We start from the raw sequence: 23,358 nt of genomic DNA on the forward strand, positions 1-23,358 counted from the left end.
ACATAGGAAAACATGGGAATTGTGGGAACAATACATACAAGGGAGGAATGAGGTCTAAAAGGTAGCAGGGCTTAAATGGACTGTGTAATGTTTGAGTGAGAAAGATTGGGTAGATTATAATTGATGTATAATGTTTGCAGCTGGGAGTGTGTTAGTATGGTTTGTGATATAAAATGCTTGCGACTAGCATTGTGTCGATGTGGTTTGTTTTCAGTTATATGGAACTTATAAACGTAAGACATTAGTAATCTCCAAACTCTGGACCCCTCCCAGTTTGGGTTTGTAAAAGGCAGATCATGTTTCTTAAACCTGATTGACTTCTTTGAAGCAGTCACCAAAGCCATAGACAAGGGTAAGGCACAGCCTGTCTAGATCTCGTCAAGGCTTTTGACACCATCCCCCACTCTGGAATTATAGAAAAACTCACTAAACTAGGTATAAATCCCTATGTCGCAAGATGGGTTGCCAACTGGCTCACTGACAGAACTCACACTGTGAAAGTAGCAGACTCCATATCCAACTTCAGACCAGTGACAAGTGGAGTACCACAGGGTTCAGTCCATGGTCCTTTCCTGTTTGGTATCTACTTTTCTGAAGTACAAGGCTAACACAGAAGGTCTTTGGCGAATGAAGTTCACAGATGACTGCAAACTAGGAGCCATAATTGAAACTCCTAATGATATGGACATTCTACAAAATGGCCTCACTGAGACAGATGCCTGGTGTCAAAGCCATGGCCTCAAGCTCAATGCCAAAAAGTGCATTGTCATCCCCTTTGGTAAAAACTCTGTACCCATGAGCTACCACATAGGTGGTAGTCTACTTAACACCGAAAGTGTGATAAGAGACCTTAGGACAAAGGTGGACAGTAGTCTCTCCTTTGATAATCACATTGCCACAGTAGTCAGGAAATCCTTCTATGTGGCACACCTCATCACAAAAAGTTTCTCATCCGGGAAAAAAGAGGTCATTGTTCCCCTGTACTCATCACTCATTAGACCCATTATAGAGTACAGCGACCCTTTTGGTATGTACCTCACAAGACATGTACAACAACTGGAAACTCCGCAGAAATACCTCACAAAGAGGATTACTGGCCTCAAACAGATGCCCTACCCAGACCGTCTCAAAAAACTCCAGCTTTACTCTGTCGCATATCGCCTACTCAGAGGCAATCTCTGCCTAACATACTGTTTAAGGGCCACCTGTATGATAGATAGCCAATGAAAACATTGTAATTGCTTGCCATTGCATGAAATAGAAGTTTTCCTTTATTAAATGCTTTAATATTGGATTGAACATGTCGTGAAACTTAAACAAGGACTCAGATCTTTAAATTGCAAAAATTATTAGTGTCCAACTGTGTTCCGTCTGGTCATCAATATAGGTTTAAAGGAAACCACCACATTTAGACCAGGTGGAAGATTTGCTTGTAAGTTGACAATCCAACTTATCTCCCTGACTTCAGTCCTGTTCATAATATCGCCACCTCTTGCATTTAAATTAATAATCTCAATAACTTGAAATTTAAAGCTGTGTGATGAATTCATTGAGCAATGGGTGGCCAAAGCATTATTTGGATCAGAGTTTCGTATATCCCTTTGATGTCTCATTATCCGATCCTTTAGATGCTGGTCCGTTTTTCCAACATAGAAAGCATGACAATGGGAGCAGGTGGCTAAATAGATTAAATGTTCAGTGTTGCAGTTTGCATAAGTATAAAAAGTATGAGATTGTCCTATAATGGGATGCTGGAAGACATTAGAATTACTGATGAAAGGACAGGCTTTACAACGTAGACATTTAAATGTGCCTTTCCGTTGGGATGCAGGTTTTTTAGTGAAGCCATCTTTGTTACATAAGAGTCTCTTTAAGTTTTTCTTGTTTTTATACGTGAATCTTGGATTATCTTCTACGCTTCTTCTTAGTTGGTCGTCGGATGTAAGTATCGTCCAGAATCTTTTAATCACTGCTAACACAGGTTGGCTGTGGCAGTGATGTCATCCTCATTAAGACTACAGATTTGATGTTACCTTAACTCTCACCGGCTAAGAACAGCCTGGGGAAGTGGAACTTCTGCATTGCCAGTCTCTAACCCAAGCACACTTTCATACATGCACAACTCTTGGCTAAAGCACAGAACTAACACCTTGCCCTCAAGTTGGTCGAGATGGTGACTGCCACTCACTCCCATCCTCCCCAGCTCAACTCATCCAGTGCATAGTCTGTTACTCATAACTGGGTTATCTAGGTCATACTATGGCCTTTATCCCTGTATGCCATGCAGCTGGCATACCACAGCTTTCATGTCTTCCCAGTATCAAAGGTGAATGTGTTCTTTTTTTGAGTCACAGACATTACTATGGCACACTGTGCACTATGTGAGTTATATTTGTATAGAAGCATTTTTTTTCTCATTAGATTTACGTTAAACTGATGCCCCAGTTTCCTTTGTTCAATCAGCTTGCTACTCCCTAACAAGACATCAGCTTGCTGAGCTCAAATGTACAAAAGACTCAGTTTGTTCTACTGTAGGAATGTCTTCATTCTTGTAGATTTGAGGCAGGCTGTGTCAATTTCTTCAGGAATATTTTCCTGAATTCGTGGGCAAGTTGATTTTAGACTTTATGGATTTAGGTCACTTGCCTGTCTGTTAGGATCAAACAAGTATCCCAGTGTGGGCACCCTTTTTGTTGCTCTGTGGTGGTTGTTTCTAACCTAATGGAAGATTCAAATTCCTGTCTGATATTACGAGTATCGGTGACCTGGTTCCATTGGAGGAGAAGAAGAGCAAGACCTAACGTCAAAGATTCATCTTAGTGTGTTTCTTGTTAGGTTAATTCTCTTTTTTAGTTTTGCCATTTTTGTCTGTGAAGCTTCAATGCTTAGCATCATTCATGCCCAATTCTGGTTTTCGCTGTGAGGTCACATACCACTGAAGGTGAAGGAGCCTAGACCATGAGCCTGCAAGTTCTTTTCTGCAATCTACAGTTTAGATCTCATTTCTCCAGCATTCATTATAGGGTTCACTGCTGCAGTGTCATCCATAATTCTGCATACTGTATTGGAATTCACTGTATGGCACCTACTTGTACCTCAGGTGGCAGACTGATTCTTGTTGGAGAAGGGAGAGCAGCCTACTCCCGTCTTCAGTCCTTTTTAATACAACCAAGACATTCAAAAGTTTTGTCCATCAAGGTACCTTTCATTGAGAAAGTACTCTGCATTGGAAGTTTTCTTTTCTTATTGCTAGTACCTTTATGCTTGTTGATCACCAAATCTGTAAAAATGTGCTTTTGGTAGACAGATCCTGCTGACAGATTTCTACTTTCAGTACCTTTTCTGTCCCGAATGTACTCCCTTTAAGAATGCATTGTGTTTACTGATTCATCACTGTCATCCAGTTCTCTGACAGATGATGTCTACCTTCGCAAGACTTTAAACCTTATCGATAAACATTTTAATTAGGATTTAAAGGAGATCTGAAGTAATTTACTTCATTTGGTCTTCAACCTGTGGGTTATGGATCCGTATCGGATCCGAGCCGGCAACTTTACTAGCATTAGCTCCGAGCTCCAAACTCCTCCCCTTACCCATAATACACCTCTACTGCCTTCCATCCCCAGATCTCGTTTGCCGAGAATAGCTTTTGGATCGTGTCCCTTGAGCTCCAACTAGTCAAGTGAGTAAAACCTTTGTGAGTAGCTTTTTTCTTCAAATTTTTGTCAGTTAGTGTTAGTATAGGATGTTCATCGTGCATACAGCTGCAGTCATAACAGATGGGTTCTCCTGCCGTCAGGCGGGTCCTCGGTCGACCGAATTCCAAAGTCTAGGTCCGGTGCCGGTTGTCATCGCTTCTTCCCTAACGTCAGTGCGACAGGGGTATAAAAGAACCAGCCGACGCCATTTTCTTCAGTCTTTCTTGCTGCACGGTGCCCGAAGCAGAAGCAGTTCGCAAGTGCCAGTCGGCCAGCTCCTGAGATTACGAATATTTCTTAACCGAAGACTTCTTGAAAGCTAAGTACCCCGTTGGGGAAACTTTTCTTGCCTCAGACCGATGTCAGACAAAATTAATAATTGCATTTCATGTGGGAAGCAAATACCGCATAAGGATTTCCATTCCCTCTGTATACCTTGCTTAGGCCCAGACCACGACGTCTCGGCCTGTCGTTTTTGTGCTACATTCAACAGACGCACTATTAAGCGTCGGGCGGAATTCGCCCAACACTATTTTGGCAAAAAGTTTAATTACATGTTGTCGGATACTCCGACTCCAATTTTTAGTAAACGACGTAAAGATAAGGACCGACATACGAGGTCCGCGACTTCTACCGACACCACGCTAAAGCCGATTACATGTGCTCCGGCCAAGAGTACTCAGACTCCAAGAAAAGGCTCAGGGATTTTCTTTTGCTCCCTCAGCACAGGCCTCTGGCTATACCTCCTGTCTTAGACATACTAGATGATGTGTATTCAGAGGCCAACCTTAACCAGATTCTTTACCTCCAGCTCCAGTCAAGCCTGACAGGTATTACCGGGTTCCTGATTCACACCAATTCCTATACAAAAGCCATGCGGCTGACCCAGAAACTATTTCACAGGGTCCCAAGGGAATTAAGGCCTTCACTGCCAAAAATCCATTACCTTCAGAGAGAGATTCCAGAGCTTTAGAAAGGTGGGGGGAAAAGGTATACACCTCGGCCACTTTAACCATGAGGGCTTTAAACTGTCAGTTCCATATGTTAAAGTATCAACAGTTTTTGTTATCTCAGTTGAAAAGCAAAATGTCACAACCTGAACAACCAGACTTGAAAGAGTTGTAGGATTTGTTGCATAGTGCAGAGCAAATGGGTAAACATACCTTGCAATGTGGTTTTGATGCTTTAGAGGCCTCTTGTAGAGCTGCTGTTACAGGATCAGTCATATGTAGACATGCTTGGCTCAAAGAGCAAACCTTACCAGATCATGTCAAAGCTAAATTACTAGATGCACCTCTTCAAAAAGATGTATTGTTTGGTGTTAAAGCTGAGGAGGTATTAAAGAAAATGGAGGAAAAGGCAAAATCATTGCAAACAGTGAAAGATTTCCTACAGGTACAACCACCACGTTTCAGTAGAAATTGGCCTTCAAAAAATTGGTCCTTTCCAGCCACGGAACGACCTCAAAGAGGTAGATGCAGGAGCCCGAGAGGTAGAGGGCTATCTCAAGGATCATTTAGAGGCAGACAATGGCAAACACCTACACCAAGAGGGGGTGAGGATAGTTCACAGCCATTCAGAAGGCAGACCCAATGACTTCCCCCTTTGCATGCCAAGCAAGGCTCAAATGGCAGCACCTTTAGGCGGAAAACTGGCATTATTTTCGAAAAATTGGCATATTGTCACAAAAGACAAATGGATCCTGGACATTATAGATAAAGGCTACAGATTCCACTTTCACACCCTTCCACAAATGAGAGGCATGCCAAACCTGCCACACAATCAAAGGGCAGAGGCACAAAAACAAATTTCAGATCTCATGGACATGAAAGCTATTCAAGAGGTACCTGCACAAGAACAGGGTCAAGGTTTTTATTCCAGACTATTCCTGGTACCAAGGAAGGGCAAAGATTGGAGACCTATTTTGGACCTATCCATCCTAAACACATACTTACTAGTACCAAAGTTCAAGATGCTCACATTACAGCAGCTTCTTCCCATGCTGGGCAAGGAGTCTTGGCTGGTAACATTGGACCTCAAGGAGGCGTACCTGCATGTCCCAATCAGACAAGATTGCAGAATATACCTCAGATTTCTTGCAGGTTCATCCCATTATCAATTCTCTGCATTGCCCTTTGGCTTATCTACTGCTCCCAGAGTGTTCACGAAATGCCTGGCATCAGTAATTGCCTTCTGCAGACTTCAAGGGATACAAATATACCCATATCTGGATGACTGCCTGATCCAAGCGGACAGCAAACACACTCTTCTGAAACACCTGGCGTTTGTAATAATGTTGTTGAAATATCTGGGATACACAGTCAACAAAAAGAAGTCAAGACTAATACCCTCTCAAACAATAATTTTCCTGGGTGCCAGCTTGGATACAAACACCCAGATGGCTTACCTCACACCAGAGAAACAAGGGCAATTAACTCAATACTTCAGAAAACTGGCAACCTTCACCAGGCTGACTGCAAGGAAAATCCTGCAGGCTCTGGGATTCATGGCATCTTGCATCCTGCTAATCCCATGTGCAAAGCTGCATATGAGGAAACTTCAATGGTACCTAAAAAACTTATGGTCTCAACACAGCCACAGTTTGGAAGCAATCATGCCACTGATTCCATGTCTTCAAAAGGAATTTCTGTGGTGGGCTCAAGCATGCCAAAGAAACATAGGTCTCCCATTCTGCAAGCCTCAAGCAAATCAAGTCATCACAACAGACGCCTCGGACTGCCCCTGGGGGGCGCACATGACAGATCGGTGCATTCAGGGCAAATGGTCACAAAACGAAAGGCACCTACACATCAATCAAAAGGAAATGCTAGCAGTAATAAATGCTATTATGGCTTTCAAAGACCTACTGCATCCAGGACAACTATTGATAAGAACAGACAACACCACAGTGATGTGGTACATAAACAAACAGGGAGGAACTCATTCATATCCCCTGTGCAGACTAGCCATGTCCCTTTGGAACACGGCTCTGGAATTGCAAATCCAACTTCAAGCACAATTCCTGCCAGGGCAGACAACCTGAGCAGAAATATGACAGATCCACACGAATGGAAGTTGCATCCTCAAGTTTTCACAATGATCATTCAAGTATGGGGAAGGCCAGACATAGATCTCTTTGCCACCCACAGAAATTACCAATTGGCAAAATTCTGCTCAAGGACCTTTCATCCACAGGCCTGGAAAGTGGACGCACTCTCTTTCAGTTGGACAACAATGACAGTTTATGCCTTTCCACCTCTTCCACTACTGGCCAAAGTTCTATTAAAAGCCAGAGCAGACAGACCAAAGATGATTCTCATTGCTCCAGACTGGCCAAGACAACACTGGTACCCACTTCTGAGGAGCCTGATGCATTCCCAACCATGGATCCTGCCTCTAATGCCTCTTCTACTGACTCAGCACAACTTCAAAACTCTTCACAGTCAGCTGAAAACACTCAATCTAGCCGTATGGAGGATTCCTTAAATTCACAGCAGACCCTACTCTCCAAGGAGGTGCAGAATGTCATTTTGGAGGCCAGAAGGCCTTCCACTAGAAAAGCCTACTCCGCAAAATGGAAACGGTTTTGTGTCTAGAATCAGAAAAAGGGTCAGAATCCTGGAATACTGAATTTACCTCAAATTCTACAGTACCTAGCCGAGCTGCTAGGCAGTGGACTTTCATTCTCCTCCATCAAAATCCATGCCTCAGCCATTTCTGCAGAGTACAACACTGATCCCCCTTTATTCTCTCACCCTCTCTTAAGGCAGTTCCTCAGAGGGGTAAGAATATAAAACCCCCAAGGAAGCAACCAGTACCTGCTTGGGACTTCAATTTCATTCTAGAAAAACTAACTATGCCTCCTTTTGAGCCGGCTGCTTCAACAGATCTGCAATATTTGTCATAGAAAACAGCCTTCCTTCTAGCTATCACCTCAGCACGCAGGGTTTCGGAACTACAAGCCCTCATGGCTGTGCAGCCTTTCATCATTTTCCATCAGGACAGAGTTTCCTTACGAACCAATCCTTCATTTATGCCAAAGGTAGTATCCAGGCTAGCCTTGAATCAGGCTATCCACTTACCTACCTTTTACCCTAATCCACAAAACAAAGGGGAGAGGTTACTACATTCCTTGGACATGCACAGACAGCTCCATTATTATTTGGACAGAACAAAGCCGTTCAGAAAATCAGAGCAACTCTTTGTGTCCTATGCTACAGGTGCTCAAGGGAAGCCTATTTCCAAACAGACAATCTCAAAATGGATAGCCCACTGCATACGCTTTTGTTACTCTTTTCATGGTAAAACTGTACCTACAGGCATCAGATCTCACTCCACAAGGGCCACAGCTACCTCTGCAGCTTTCCTCAGGGGGGTTCCTACCAAAGATATTTTGGAAACAGCCACTTGGAGTTCTGTATATACTTTCTCCAAGCACTATCACCTACCATTATACTCCAAAACTAGAGCGGGCTTTGCCACTGCAGTCTTGCAGGGCATCCTGGCTCCACCTAGCTCCACTTAGTGCTTACCACCCCTTTATTAGCTTTGGGATTCTACCCATCTGTTATGACTACAGCTGTATGCACGATGAACATAGTGCAGTTTTGTACCTACCATAAATGTAGATGTTCGAGTGCTAATACAGCTGCAGTCCAGGTTTCCCTCCCTCCTTCCCCACTTGGGACAGGCCTTATGGCTAACACCTCCTCATACAACCTCATTGGGGTATTCTTTTATGGTGTATTTGCTTGCAACTACTGTTTTTTGATTATATTGCATTTGCTTTATTACATAAATTTATGTTTTGCCTTCCTTCTGGGGGCACCTGACATCTGGGGCAAGAAAAACTGAAGAAAATGGCGTTGGCTGGTTCTTTTATACCCCTGTCGCACTGACGTCAGGGAAGAAGCGACGACAACCGACGCCGGACCTAGACTTTGGAATTCGCCCGACCGAGGACCCGCCTGACGGCAGGAGAATCCATCTGTTATGACTGCAGCTGTATTAGCACGCGAACATCTACATTTATGGTAGGTACAAAACTGTACTTTCCCTTTCTTCTCCCCTCGCTTGGTACATCGAGTTTTAGAGTTTTAGGATAGTTAGAGTAGTTTGTACTGTTGTGTAGATTGTAGCCCCCCCCCCCAGTGTTTTCTCTGTATACGAGTGTGGTGAGTGGGTGTGTGTGTGTCAGTTAGAAATAAACTGCCTGTTTTTTTCTTAGGTTATCTTTCTACTGTGTTAGTATGGCTGAAAAGCTTGTTTTCAAGCATTGCACAGAGTGTGGCCATAAATTATCCTCTGTGGATGGCCCCACTCTGTGTGTTTTGTGCTTGGGCATGGCCCATATGAGTGTGGACTGCAGCATATGTGCGGGCTTCAACCCCTGTGCCATAAAAGATAGAAAGGCCAAGTTGGCCCTCAAAGGCCTTCTTCCCCCTGCAGACTCTGTTTCCTCGTCTCTGGCTTTGGTCGCAGAGGCTGCTGTGGTCGCCTCTCCTTCCTCTCTTCCTGTGGCTTCTCCTCCCTCCCAGGTTGGGACTCAACCTCCTGTACTAAAGCCTGTGGTAGTGGAGCAGAAAAGAGGTAGCGAGAGGGAGAGAGAGTCGAAGGTGAGGGAAAAGAGAAAAAGGTCTCCGGACCTCGCTTCACCTACGAAGACGCCACGGATCCGTGACTCCCCTCGGTTCCGATCTCCGAGGTTCTCCCCGGAGCCGGAGGAGACGCTTCCAGCTTCTCAGGCCTCGGTGCCCCGACTCGCCAGGTTGGAGTCTGTGGCCTCTTCGCGGTCCACCTGCTCCTTGTCTGACATGGATCTGGATAAAATGATGAGGAGGTTTATCCATACCCAGACCAGGTGGGGGTCTTGCCATCCCCCCTCCCTCAGGAGGGGAGAGCTCACTCCCTTTTTTCCAACCTATATCTCCTTCTCTGATCCGACCTTTAGGTTCGGAGTATTCGAATCTGAGGTTGGCCTTGGTCAGGGGGTCGGCACTGACGGTACCTGCTTCCTCGACGCCGACAGCTGCCTGGAGCTCTCGGAGACAGAGTTTGGGTGTCGGATCTGAGGGAGTGGAACCTTTTGTTCGGCTTCGACTTTGTCGGGCCAGGTTCCCTCCCTCTGAGTTCCATCCACCTTGGGCCTGGCTCCGATTCTCTCGTCGGAACTGGGGAGACCGGCCTCCTTATTAGTTTTCCAAGAGGTTCGCTCTCCTTCAGCGTTCGTGGTAGAAAGCGTTCTCTACGCTGGATCGAGACCCCTGTCTGCCCACTCGGACTCCACCCAGACCCCCTCGGCTCTGTCCACGGTCCCCATCATTTTACCAGAGGGACAACCCGCGCTCGAACAGCCCCAGACGTTTCCCCCTGAGGAACAAGTGGTTTGCAAGCTCCTCCAGGAGAGCCCCACCGGAGAGGTACCTCACAAGCATACATGCAAGAGGAGGCACTTGGACTCCCCCGAGTGCCTCACCGAGGACACGGAATTGGATGATGGAGAAGGTTCCCCTAGGTCACCTCCCGAGAATGTCTCCTTTGGAGACATCATGGAAATCATGCACCAATGGGGAGGTTGGTCTGCCCCCAAACCTTCTTCTGATGAGTCCATGTTCCTGGAGGTTTTCGGCACGGGCCCATCTACTTCCTGGGTGTCCTTTGGTGGATCTGGTCACCTCGTGGGCATGGAAGGAACTGGACACCATGGAACCTATTCCAAAAAGACCAGATAAGATCTTAAGCCCCCCCCCCCCCCCATAGACAGACCAGCTTGGAACAAAGGGCTCCACTGTAGACGCCATGGTGGTAGCAGCAGCCACTAAGAAGTAACTTGCTCAGAAGAGTTCCTGGATCCATCCTCCTGACCTAGAGTCACGGATGATGGACCGCCTAAGGAAGTGGGTTTACGCTTCAGCTACCTTTTCAATTAGGGTGCTTAACTACCTGGCCCATGTCACCAGACTCCAACGTAACCTTGTAAAGGGGCTGGAGGAGTCTCCCCCCAAGTCCATGTCGCAGGAGGACAAGGCTTCATTCTCCACGAGGATGGCCACTTTAAAGGCAGTATCTAACATGTCCATGCGACTCCTTTCACATGCTACAGAAGGAGTGGCCAGGGGGGGCTGGGTCTGGCGTATCCATGAGGCGCAACGCCTGGCTCAGGTTATGTCTTTTCTCTAAACCCTTCAAGGCGTCCTTTGCCAGTGCCCCTTATGATGGCTCTACACTCTTTGGTAAGACCGTCAAAGAGACATTAGTCCAGAGTGAGAAGGATGGGAAGACACTGTCTGCCATCGGGATCTGCTTCTCTAACCCTCAAAGGTCCTTTTACCGGAACCAGAGAGGGCAAAAGAAGATATGGTTCCAGAAGTCAGAGTATTCCTGGGACACTCAGGGCTCTTCTTCCCCCAGAGACAGAGGGGGACAGAATGCACACCGGCCCGGAGGCAGAGGGGGTCCAGGGAACTTTGCGTCTCGAGAACCTTTCACGGACAGACCCGGGCAGCAACCCTGAGGGGTTGCCCATCTGCTCTACTCTGGAAATAGTCAGGGGATGATTGTCATTGAACCTAGTGGCATGGGAGTCCATAACAACAGACCGCCGGGTGCTTCAAATCATATCCAGAGGTTACTCTATCCCCGTCATGGGTTCCCCCAAATCTCCCAGACACCTCCCAGATGTACCACCCATGCAAAGGGAGGCAGCAGAACAGGAAATTTCCAAGCTGCTAGGAAAACGAGCCATCAAAACCGTCCCCCCAGATCAGTCCGGACTGGGCTTCTACTCCAGTTTTTTTTTGGTGCCAAAGAAAACGGGGGACTTAAGGCCCATTCTGGACCTCTCTACCCTGACCCTGTCAGTTGCCAGAGAGAAGTTCCGGATAGTCACATTACAGTCCATCATGCCGTACCTGCAAGAGAGCAACTGGATGTGCTCGTTAGATCTCTAGGATGCTTACTATCACATAAAAATGCACAGAAGCTCCAGGAGGTTCCTCCGCTTCCGGCTAGGTGTCAATCATTACCACTTTCGAGCCCTACCCTTTGGTCTCACAACAGCCACCAGAGTGTTTACTAAAGTGATGGTGGTGGTAGTGGCTCACCTGAGGCTTCAGGGGATTCAGATCTATCCGTAACTGGATGATTGGCTCCTCACTGCTCCCACCAGGTGTCTACTCTTCCAAACCCGGGATTATTTCTTGACTCTTGCTCTGCATTTGGGGATCACAATCAATGCATCCAAATCTCTCCTAGATCCTTACCAGATGATAGACTACATTGGTGCCAGGATAGATACTCTTCAGTGCAAAATATTCCTGACCTCGGAGAGAGTTCAAAACCTGAGGATGCATGTCTCCCTGATCTACCATTCTCATCTCTCAATGGCAGAATCGGTGTTGAGGGCCTTAGGCTCGATGGCAGCGACCATAACTCTTCTCCCATATGCTCGTTTACACATGAGAATTCTACAGTGGACTCTAGCTGTACAATGGTCCTTGTTGGAACTGCCATTAACATATCCAGTTCAACTCAGTCGAGTCTGTCAATCATCCCTGCTATGGTGGATGTGTTCTCCGGACATTTTGGAGGGACGACCTTTTGTTCCAGCCCCGGCCCAAACCACAGTGACCACGGATGCCTCCCAACTTGGGTGGGGGGGGAGCATTGTTTGGGCAGGACAGTCCAAGGCCTGTGGTCTCCCATAGAGACCAGCTTGCACATAAATGTCCTAGAGATGAGGGCGGTCCTTCTAGCATTGCAGGCCCCTCATGCCTTTCTTCCTGTGGGGATGATTGCTATTCAGTCAGTCAACATGCCAGTAGTGTGGTATAACAACAAACAGGGAGGGACCAGATCTTACCCCCTTTGTCACGAGGCCATGAGAGTGTGGGAATGGGCGATCTCCACCGGTCGCTTTCTCATCACAATGCATATTCCAGGATGGTTCAACATCCTAGCGGACAGGCTAAGCTGGACCATTCTGATGCCTTACGAGTAGTCTCTGAATCTGTCAGTAGCGGAACAGATCTTCAGCGAGTGGGGTCAACCTTGCTGCGATCTCTTCGCATCTCCTTCCAACGCGAAGTGCAGCAAGTTTTTGCTCTGAACCCCCTGCCGGGGAAGTCCCCCAGAGATGCTCTAGTTCATGCTTGGCCTCCTGGTCTTCTGTATGCTTACTCACCAGTGCCTCTCATTCCGAGGTTTCTACCGAAAGCTCGTCGACTGAGGAGCAAAGTGATCCTCATTACCCCATTCTAGCCTCACCAGGTGTGGGTTCCCTTCCTTTAGTCTCACCTTCTGGCTCCGCCTTGGATCCTAAATCCCATTCAGGATTTCATTTCACACCCTTCTGGGGTGCCTCATCTGAATCTGGAGAGCCTGAAGCTCACAGCTTGGCTGTTCCAGTTCCCGTGATTGCTAGGACTCCTGGACTATCCTCCTCAGTTAGATCTATTTTGGTGGCTGCTCATAGGTCTTCGACCAGGAAGGTTTATCGCAGCAAGTGGAAATGTTTTTCCCTTTGAGCCTCTCAAAGGAGTTTAGACCCTTTCACGGCTCCTATTTCCACCATTCTTAATTTTCTAGCTGATATTTTTCAACATGGAGCTAGTTCTTCTACTGTCAAAGTTCAGTTGGCTGCCATGTCTCATTTTCATGTGGGCGAGAATTCTGCCTCTTTAGCCTCTTCCAGACTCTGTAAAGCCTTTATCAAAGGCACCTTTTTGTTACGCCCCACAGTCTAAGATCCTGTTCCCCCATGGGACCTTACTATGGTTCTTCAAGCTTTGGTCGCCCTGCCTTTCGAGCCTGCCGCAACTGCAGATCTGAAATTTTTATCTTGGAAAACAGCTTTTCTGGTGGCTGTTACCTTTGCAAAAAGAGTTTCAGAATTACAGGCTTTGTCCATCAAAATTCCTTACATGATTTTTCACAAAGATAGGGTTTCCCTTCGAACCAATCCATCCTTTCTTCCTAAGGTGGCATCACTAGTCAATATCAATCAGACCATCAATTTGCCTGTGTTTTTTTCCTAATTTTACTAACAAGATGGATTACAAACTCCACATGCTGGATGTTCATAGACAGTTACATTTCTACTTACACAGGACAAAAGATTTCCGTAAATCTGATCAATTGTTTGTATCCTTCTGTAAACCCTTTTGGGGGAAACCTGTCTCCAAGGTCACTATAGCTAGATGGATTCCTTCATGCATCCTGCAGGTCTGTAAGAACAGAGGCATGTCTCCTCCAGGTCAGGTGAAAACTCATTCCACTAGGTCCATGGCTACGTCTGCGGCCTTTTGGTCTGGAGTGTCTTTGGATGATATTTGTTCTGCGGCAACTTGGTCCTCATCTCATACGTTTATTTCTCATTACAAATTGGATTTGATTTCCAGAAGGAGAGCATCCTTTGGTTCCACGGTGCTCCAGAATATCCTTCCATGAGGGCCTCCCAGGAGTTTAGTAGCTGGGGACTCTGTCCCACAGTTTGAAGACCAAATGAAGTAAACTACTTCAGATAAAGAAGTTATGTACACACCACAATGTTCCATGTGAGTAGTTGTATTTCATATCTGAAGTAGTTAACTTCATTTGTTCATCCACCTGTGGGTATCGGATCCAAATCGGATCCGAGTCGGCAGCTTTATTCAGCTAAGATCCGGGCTCCAAGCTCTTCCCCCTTACCCATAACCCCCTGCCATCCTTCTCTGTCCTCAGATCTCATTTGCCAAGGCTTATTCAAGCACCTAGAATGAGTTCCAGGCGTAGGGTTTCGTGAGTTTTTCAAGAAAAATTACCTTTTTTTTTTCATCTAGTTTTTTAGTTTAATTGTTAAGCGAGTGAGTGTTGTTCCCTTTGGTAGTTAATTAAGCTAGTCTTGTTGGTAAAATTTATATATTTTTTAGTGGCCATAAGCTATCTCCGGCGGATGGCCACACTCGGTGTGTTATCTGCCTTGGGGTTGACCATCTTTCTTCGGGCTACACAATTTGTGCAGCCTTCAACCCCAGGGCTTTGAGGGATAGGAGGTTGAAGCTGATTCTGGCGGGACTTCTGCCCCTGGACTCGGTTTCGTTCTCTTCTCCCTCGGCGGCACCGGCTGCTACCGCAGCGGTCCCACCTTCTATCCCTGCTCCCCTGGCCGGGACTCACCCTCCCATCGTGGCTCAGGAGGAGAGGGAATCTAGGAGGGAGAAAAGGAAGGAGAAGCACCACAAGCGGCGGGCTGAAGCTTCCTCTTCGGCTCCACCAGCTTAGCAGTTAAGTCTCTCCTAGGGCTTCCAGGCTTTCTCCTTCCCGGCTCCATTCACCCGCTTTTCCCCGGAGCCGGAGGAGGAGGAGACCCGGTTGCCTTCGAGGTCTTCGAGGCATCACTCCAGGCCTGCCTCGGCCTGCCTCGGTGGCCTCGTCTAGATCAACCCGAAGTTTGTCAGATGCAGATATGGACCGGATGATGTGTAGGTTTCTCCAGGCCCAACTGCAGATGGGAGTGCTCCTGCCTCCCCCCCCCCCCTCCGGGGCAGAGCTCGACCCCCTTTTTTGCCCCAATTGCTTTTTCTCCGACCCACTTCCGGGGTTCTGAGCCGTCAGATCCAGGCAGCATCGGAGCCGGGGGAGGCTCGGCACCGATAGCACACCCTACTTCGGCTCCGACCGCACCCTCGAGTTTGTCGGGTCCTTTTTCGGATCCGAGCTCTCTGAGCCGTAAGCTGAGCTTTGGATCCGGAGGTGTCAGCGTGTCTTTGGCTCTGTCTCGGTCAGAGCATACTGGCCCTTCGGATCCGATTGCATCGGCGCCGGCTCCGATCCGCACCTCGGATCCGAAGGGGCTGCTCTCGGAACTTAGAGAGAGCAGTTCTCCTTCGGCATTCGATGTTGTGGAGAGGGTCTTGTCGAGGCCCCAGGCTCCTGCTGCGGTTCCACCCATCACTCCCTCTCAGATGGGCCTACCTTCCATCAACCGGCCCCAGGGGCAGCCTGCGCCTACTTCCCAGATGGTTCCCTTAGAGGAACAGGATGTGGTTTGTGAGGCATCCTCGGACAGCCCCCCCGAGGAAGTTCCTCACAAATGTAAGTGCAAGAGGAGGCACTTGAACTCACCCGAGTCCCTGACAGAGGACACAGACTTAGAGGAAGGGAAAGGTTCCCCAAGGTCACCCCCCCGAGGATGTCTCCTTCGGAGACATTATGGAAATGCTTCGTATTAGAGGGGGGTGGTCAGCCCAAAAGCCTTCCTCCAATGAGTCTGTGTTTCTGGAGGTGTTTGATGCAGGCCCATCTACCTCTTGGGTGTCCCCTCCCGCCGATCCCCTGATAGATCTGATCACTACCACGGCATGGAAGGAACCAGACACTGTGGAGCCCATACCAAAGAGACCAGACAAAATTCTCAGTCCACCCACAGATAGGACGGTTTGGAGCAAGGGTGCTCCAGTAGATGCCATGTTGGTGGCAGCTGCCACCAAGAAGGAACTAGCCCAGGAGAGTTCCTCGGTCCACCCTCCCGACAAGGAGTCTCGGACAATGGACCGCATTGGGAAGTGAATGTTTGCTTCAGCCACCTTCTCGGTAAGGTCACTGAACTACATGGCACATGTGATACGACTCCAGTGGGATCTCATCAAAGAATACGCAGGGTCGCCCCCAGAGTCCATGTCGGCCAAGGATAAGAAAACATTCTCAGCCCGAATGGACACTCTTAAATCCATTTCGAACACTTCTATGCGTCTTCTTTCCCATGCCACGGAAGGAGCCGCTAGAGCTAGCGGAGCGGGAATTGTCTTACGGCGGCATGCTTGGCTCCATCTCTGCGACTTTGCGGAATCCTTCAAGGCGTCCTTCGCAAATGCCCCTTTTGATGGCTCTTCGCTGTTTGGTAAGACCGTCTGCGACACGCTGGTCCAGAGCGAGAAAGACGAGAAGACGTCTGCCGTCGAAATCCGCTTCTCGGCTCCCCAGAGGTCCTTCTCCAGGAACCAAAGGGGACAAAAGAAGATGTGGTTCCGGAAATCTCAACAATCCCGTTTTGCTCCGGACCTCTCGTCCTTCAGAGGCAGAGGAGGACAGGGTGGATGCCGGCCCAGAGGCAGAGGGGGACCGAAGAATTTCGGGTCGAGAGTACCCTTTTTGGATCAGCCTGCGCAGAAACCCTGAGGGGTTACCCGACTGCTCCACTCTGGAGGCAGTCTGGGGGCGTTTCTCGAGGCACCTAGCAGTTTGAGAGTCCATTACAACAGATCACTGGGTGCTTCGAATCATATCCAGAGGTTACACTATCCCCTTTCTGAATCTCTCTCTCAGACCCTGGAGCCTCCCCGATGTCCCATCCAATCAAAGGGAGGCAGCAGCCACAGAAATAAAGCAGCTGCTAGAAAAAAGAGCAATCCAGCCCGTCCCCCAAGATCAATCCGGATCAGGCTTCTACTCCAGGTTCTTTTTGGTGCCAAAAAAGACGGGGGACTTAAGACCAATCCTCGACCTGTCCACTCTGAACCTGTCGGTTGCCAAAGAAAAGTTCCGGATGATCACCATTCAATCCATTCTCCCACTCCTGCAGGAGAACAACTGGATGTGCTCTATAGACCTCAAGGATGCGTACTACCACATTTTGATGGACAGATGATCCAGAAGGTTTCTCTGCTTCCGGCTGGGAGCCAGTCACTATCAGTTCAGGGTCCTTCCCTTTGGTCTCACCACAGCCCCCAGGGTGTTCACCAAAGTGATGGCAGTTGTAGCGGCCCATCTGAGGCTTCAGGGAATACAGGTCTCTCCGTACCTAGACGACTGGCTCCTGACCACCCCCAACAGGCATCTGCTGTGTTCAGCCAGGAATTACTTCCTTCACTTGGCCTCTCATCTGGGAATTTCAGTCAATCTCAAGAAATCCTCCCTTCAACCAACTCAGACCTTAGATTTCATAGGGGCCAGGCTAGATACAAACCTGTTGAGGGCCTTTCTAACTCTGGACAGGCTTCGAACTTTGACATTCCACGTGATGGCCCTCTTACAATCCCCGGCTCCCCCAGCGGAATTGGTCCTGAGGGCGCTAGGTTCCATGGCGGCTGCCATCAATCTGTCACCACTAGCTCGTCTGAACATGAGGGTCCTGCAATGGACCTTGCAGGTCCAGTGGTCCATCCTGCAACATCCGCTAAGTACAGCTATCCCCCTCAGCGAGATTTGCAGGAGGTCCCTACTCTGGTGGATCCATTCCTCGGATCTCCAGGAAGGGCACCCCTTCTCTATGACCCCACCCCAAGCCACGGTGACCACGGACGCTTCTTGCCTCGGGTGGGGGGGCACTGCATGGGCAGAACTGTCCAAGGCGTGTGGACACACTTGGAGACCTTGTTGCACATCAGTGTCCTAGAGATGAGGGCGGTGCTTTTAGCGTTGCAAGCACTCCAGGCCCTTCTTCCCTTAGGGACAATTGCAAGTCAATCAGACAACATGTCAGTAGTCTGGTATATCAACAAACAGGGGGGAACCAGATACTATCCGCTGTGTGGATAGGCCATGAGAGTTTGGGACTGGGCGATCGCCACCAACCGCTTTCTCATAGCAAAGCACATTCCGGGCCGGTCCAACATTTTGGCAGACAGGCTGAGTCGAACCATCCTTTCACCTTACAAGTGGTCTCTGAACCCGAGAGTAGTGAAGCAGATCTTCCTGAACGTTATGGTGAGTACATAACTTCTTTTTGTCTTCAACCATCCCTCCCTCCTTCCCCCGGACCTTGGCATATGATCAGCCTACGGGCTGCAGTATAGGTCACAAGTAATTTTTTTTTTTTTTCAGGTTGGGTTCTCAGTATGAGGTTCAGCAAACTTGATCTGGGGATGGAAGGCAGTGGAGGTGTATTATGGGTGAGGAGAGGAATTTGGAGCTCGGAGCTGATGCTAGTAAAGTTGCCGGCTTGGATCCGATACGGATCCGTAACCCACAGGTTGAAGACAAATGAAGTACAGCTACTCAGATGGAACGTTATGGTGAGTACATAACTTCTTTTTTTCATACACCTTAAAAAAGGCAACTCAAACTGTTGGGCTCAGAGCCCCATGCCCCCAGGAAACCTAACCAGATTTATAGAGTGGAAAAATCTGTTGTCTAATCCTGTAGTTGTTTCACTAGATGTGATGAGGTACTTCAGACTGGCACCCACCAAACATTCTTTACCAAATGATAAGGAGAGCAGACAAAGGAATTGTTTTGGAAATAAAAGCTATACATCTCTGCAACATGGTATTTAGGACATTTAATTGCCAAACCCATATACTGCAAAATTGGAGCATTTTAAAATGGGTTTCAGAATCTCTCCAGGACATTGACCTGAAGAATTTGTCTTGGCCTCCCAAAAAGTAGGTAAACATGCAGTCAAATGGCATTGTGATATAATAGCCGCATTAGCTGGGGCTGCAGCTTCAGGAGCAATGTTAAAGAAGGCACACGGCCTTCAGGATGCAACTTAAACATGAACATGTAAGGGAACAGATCCTTAATACCCCCTTGGGTAAATATTTATTCTGTGTCCCAAATTTCTAAGAAGTCTTCAAAAGACTTTAAGAGAAGAAGAGGGCTACTCAAAACAGTGCTGCAGATGTTTCATCCTCCCATCCCAAAGTAGAATACAAACTTCCCCACTAGGCAGTAGCCCTTTTTATTGAAAGCAATCCAGGGCTGAACAGTTTAAGCAAAAGTAAACTTTTGAGAATGGTAGTTGGAATACCTATCCATGCTGAACCTCACCATTCTGAATAAATTCTAAAAGTCAAGAATTACACACTCCTGCCCTTTCTGATCCCTCGAGCCTTAATCACCTTCTTTGACATGAAGGATGTCTGTCTCCAGATCCTCCATTTTCTAAGACCTTTGGAAGTTTGAAGGCTCCTACAAAATTCATGCACTTTCAGTTTGTCTGCTTTCCCTCTGGGATCTTCTGTGCTGCCAGAGAATTGACCAGATGCTTTGCTCTTGTGTTTATGTAGCTCAAGCTTAATGGGGTTTTCTTCTACCAACACCAGGATAACGTTTTAATTCAGGATTGGTGCCATCAAGAGCGATGGACTATCATGAATCTTAGTATTTCCTGTCTTACTGACCTAGGGATCTCCATCAACTTCAGAAAATTGAGCATGAGCCCCTCCAGGTTCAAGACATTTCTAGGAACAGTTTTGAATACCACAAAGGATACGGTGCTTCTACCTCTGAATAGGTTTTTATCCTCCTCAACACCTATTTGCAGTTTTATCAAGAAAAGTGACCTGATAGGGCAATTCTGAGATCCCAGAGGCGCATATCAGTCCCTATACTTGTCAGTATACAGTTAAGTTCCAGCTATAGCTAAGAAATGTGTGGCAGCAGCACTGGACAGTGTCCTATCCATTCATGCAAAGAGTTCAGCCAATTGGCTGCTGAGATGACACAGAATTTGGGCATGCTATTTACCCCCCACACACACACACACACACACACACACACACACACACAGAAGTCAAACAATAATGAAAGATGTATCAGCCCATGCTTGAGGGGCCTACTGGGTACTTTAGCATCCAGGGAATTGAAGTCTGTGACCTCAAACTGCTACATCAGCATTGGAAATGCCTGTGTTGATCAAGTCTTTAAAAACAGCTAAGTGTCAGGCATAATTGTGGTAATTACACTCAATGCAGTAGTGATGTGGTAAATAAATAGAGGAGAACCTATTCATACCAGAGGTGCAGGGTGGTAGTACTAACTTGGAATACAACTTTCCAGTAGGGGTTTCTACATCCCTTCAGAGCAGAATGCCCTGGCAGGTCACATGAGCAGATCCTCTGTCCACCAGTTCCCCTCAAGATGTTCATTAGATCCTAGGATCTTCATATCTGTTACACAACACTGTGGGGGTGGCCGTGTGATGGACTTGGACCTCTTTGTCTGTCTGTCTCTCTCCCCACCACTTCCAGAGTTGCATGATCAGGAGGGTTTGCTCAAAGTTTCCATGAAAGAAAAATGACCACTACCTCCTGGCTCAACTTTGGAGCGGGGGACTTTTTTATCCTTTTCCTTCCATGTCCTACTGCCTTCTATCCTTATGAAAGTCAAAGAAGAATAAACAAATCTAATACTAATAGTCCCTTTCTGGCTGAGGGAGCTTTTGGTATTCCCTCATTTTGTAATTGAATACAAGGGGAGCTATTCATTATGCCCATGAATTGCATTCTGCTTACCCAGCAGGAGGGTGCCCTGGTACCTCCATAGCAGTCTGAACTGATGGCTTGGTGGTTGCACCTAGCTTCTCAATGAGAGTGTCTTTCCTTTCTGGTGCTGTCTTCCTTTAGGGAAATTCAGTGTCCCCCTACCAGAAAATCCAACTTTGGTAAGTGAAAAAAAATATCAACATAATGTATGGCGTACCATGTATTGCCTTAAAAGGCTTCTTTCCAGCAAGTCCTTACCACTTAAGTACCTTATTTAACATAGGACTGGCTTATGCTTCAGCAAAGGTCCATCTCTCTGCTTTTAGCATTTTGGCTGTGGACACCACATTACCTCTTCCCCAGTAATTAAACTTTTCCTGCAGGGTGTCCAGCAGCATTGACCAGCCTGTTAGCTGGTAGCTCCACTCTGGGACCTGAATTTTATCCTTGACAAACTTATATTATCTCAGTATGAACTGGTCAGTGACCACACTTTTAAGTTTTTATCTTGGAAACCATTTTCTTGATGTCCATTTCCTCTGCTGACAGGACTTCTTGGTTTATAGGCCAAGACTGCTATGGAGCCCAATGCTGTTTTTCACTAGGACAGAACATCCTTCAGAATCAGTGTATTCTTCCTGCCTCAGGTGGACTGTGAGTTGGCTTTATATTGTATCTTACTGCCAGCATTATGGCCGACTAACTGCATTGCTACCTGTTATGATTATCATGGAAGATATCTTGCGGGGAAAAGTTAGAACCCGTTCTACAGCAGTAGCTGCTACTTCTGCATTCTTCAGGAATATGGCAACCCAAAGCATTGGTCAGGCAACTATCAGCACTTCCATTCACACTTTATACAGACACTAGAAGCAGGACTTTTTCCCTTGACAAGCAGAGCAGAGTTTGCCACTGCAGTCCTCTAGGGTTTGCTAGCTCACCCACCTTGAGTCTGGGGTCAGGATGTGTGCTACTTCAGCAATCTTCTCATTCTTTATGTATGTAATAGCAGCCCCTGCAATGAGAAGTTATACCCACCCCCACTTTAACTTGCAGTATTATCTTGCTTCACCAGTGTTTTGCCCATTTAACTACATAAGAATTCATATTTAATTCTATTAAGTTGTCACTTATTCCTTTATGTGGAATAGTGTTAAATGCCTTGGGAAGGTCAGGATAAGCAGTATGCACCATCAGTCCTGCATTAAGTGCTGCTGTTACCTTTTCAAAGGATTGTCAAAGGATTCAGGAGGCAAGATTTCTGTTTGACAAACCTGTACTTTTCTCATCTAACAGAAGTAGGCTGCCTGTGTCATTGTGACACTCTCCATGATTTTACATAGAATGCTGGTCAGAAAGGTGGGCCTGAAAGATTTTACCAGACATTCAAAAGTTTATGGCGTCACAGTTTGGAACACAAACAAAAAAACACACAAAAAAAGAGGGCGGAGAGGATTAAGTAGTATGTATGGCCTGGTAAGCTATCTCACATGTATGGATGAAATTTGGTAACCTCATGCTGCTGACTTGAATTTGTAAAATATTTTAAAATGGATGTATTTTAGACTTGTATGTTCAATTTCATGTGAAATTTGTCACCAGTCATATGCACACATATTGATATGGTAATCTTTCTTTCTCGTTCCCTCTGTGTTGTACAATAATGTCATTCTTTGAGAAGTGCAAGTAATATTTCATTATAAATTAACACGAGAACATACACACATAATCTGTCTTGCTTTTTAAAGTTAAAAAATGTGATGTGTTTTAGAGGGTGCAATAAATGACTAGAAAAGTGCATTAGACACATTACACATGGTTGAGTGCTAAAGGCACTCTACCATTAGCCTCATGCCTGATTGTTTCCCTGACCATGCAACAGATACATCTGATACATATTCTGTTATACCTGATTGTTTGTATGTAAAACATCTGAACTATTAAAAAAAGAAAAAAAAATTTGTCTTGGCCATGCTGCTTTTGTTTTGAACATGTAACATAATGTCAAAGTCAAAGTAAACTTTATTGTCAATTAGCATACGCAAGTGCAGTCTAAACGAAATTGTATGCATCAGGGTCAAATTGAGAAGACATATGCATACATACAATAACACATACAATGGACATGGATTCATCATATCACATTAGACAGATTATTCTACTACATATTACCAAAGTTTACCTCGTCTATAATTTTCAGCAGCTGAATGATTTCTTATTGCACAAGTTCCTGTTGCACTGCGATTGTCACATGAATAAGAGAATCTGATTAATATAATATTGCACATTCATAATGTGAATCATGAAACTTTAAAAAGTAATGAGATAATTAGTTAATGTGGCAAAAAGTTGCATTTTTATAGAGTGCAGTAACTGACGTAGCACTGCGTTGTATTTTGTTCTTGTGTACAGAATTTTGCTTTCTGCAAAATGGAGTGGCCTAAGCATTATACCTGTGAGAAGGCATTGCCCTTACT

At 46.5% G+C, this 23,358-nt stretch overlaps 1 protein-coding gene across 2 annotated transcripts in view; it reads left to right on the top strand.

The window, feature by feature from the left end:
• Positions 1-23,358, top strand: part of GEN1 (GEN1 Holliday junction 5' flap endonuclease) — a 911,226-nt gene that overhangs the window by 748,235 nt on the left and 139,633 nt on the right. For both annotated transcript variants that reach the window (XM_044064875.1, XM_044064884.1), the window contains exon 11: positions 23,294-23,358. This exon is cut by the window's right edge and continues 66 nt beyond it. In XM_044064875.1, the coding sequence (XP_043920810.1) occupies positions 23,294-23,358 (65 nt within the window). The remainder of the gene's footprint in view (positions 1-23,293) is intronic.

Source organism: Protopterus annectens, chromosome 1.part0, assembly GCF_019279795.1.
Source record: "Protopterus annectens isolate FY-2018-M chromosome 1.part0, PAN1.0, whole genome shotgun sequence".
Taxonomy (NCBI): Eukaryota; Metazoa; Chordata; order Ceratodontiformes; family Protopteridae; genus Protopterus; species Protopterus annectens.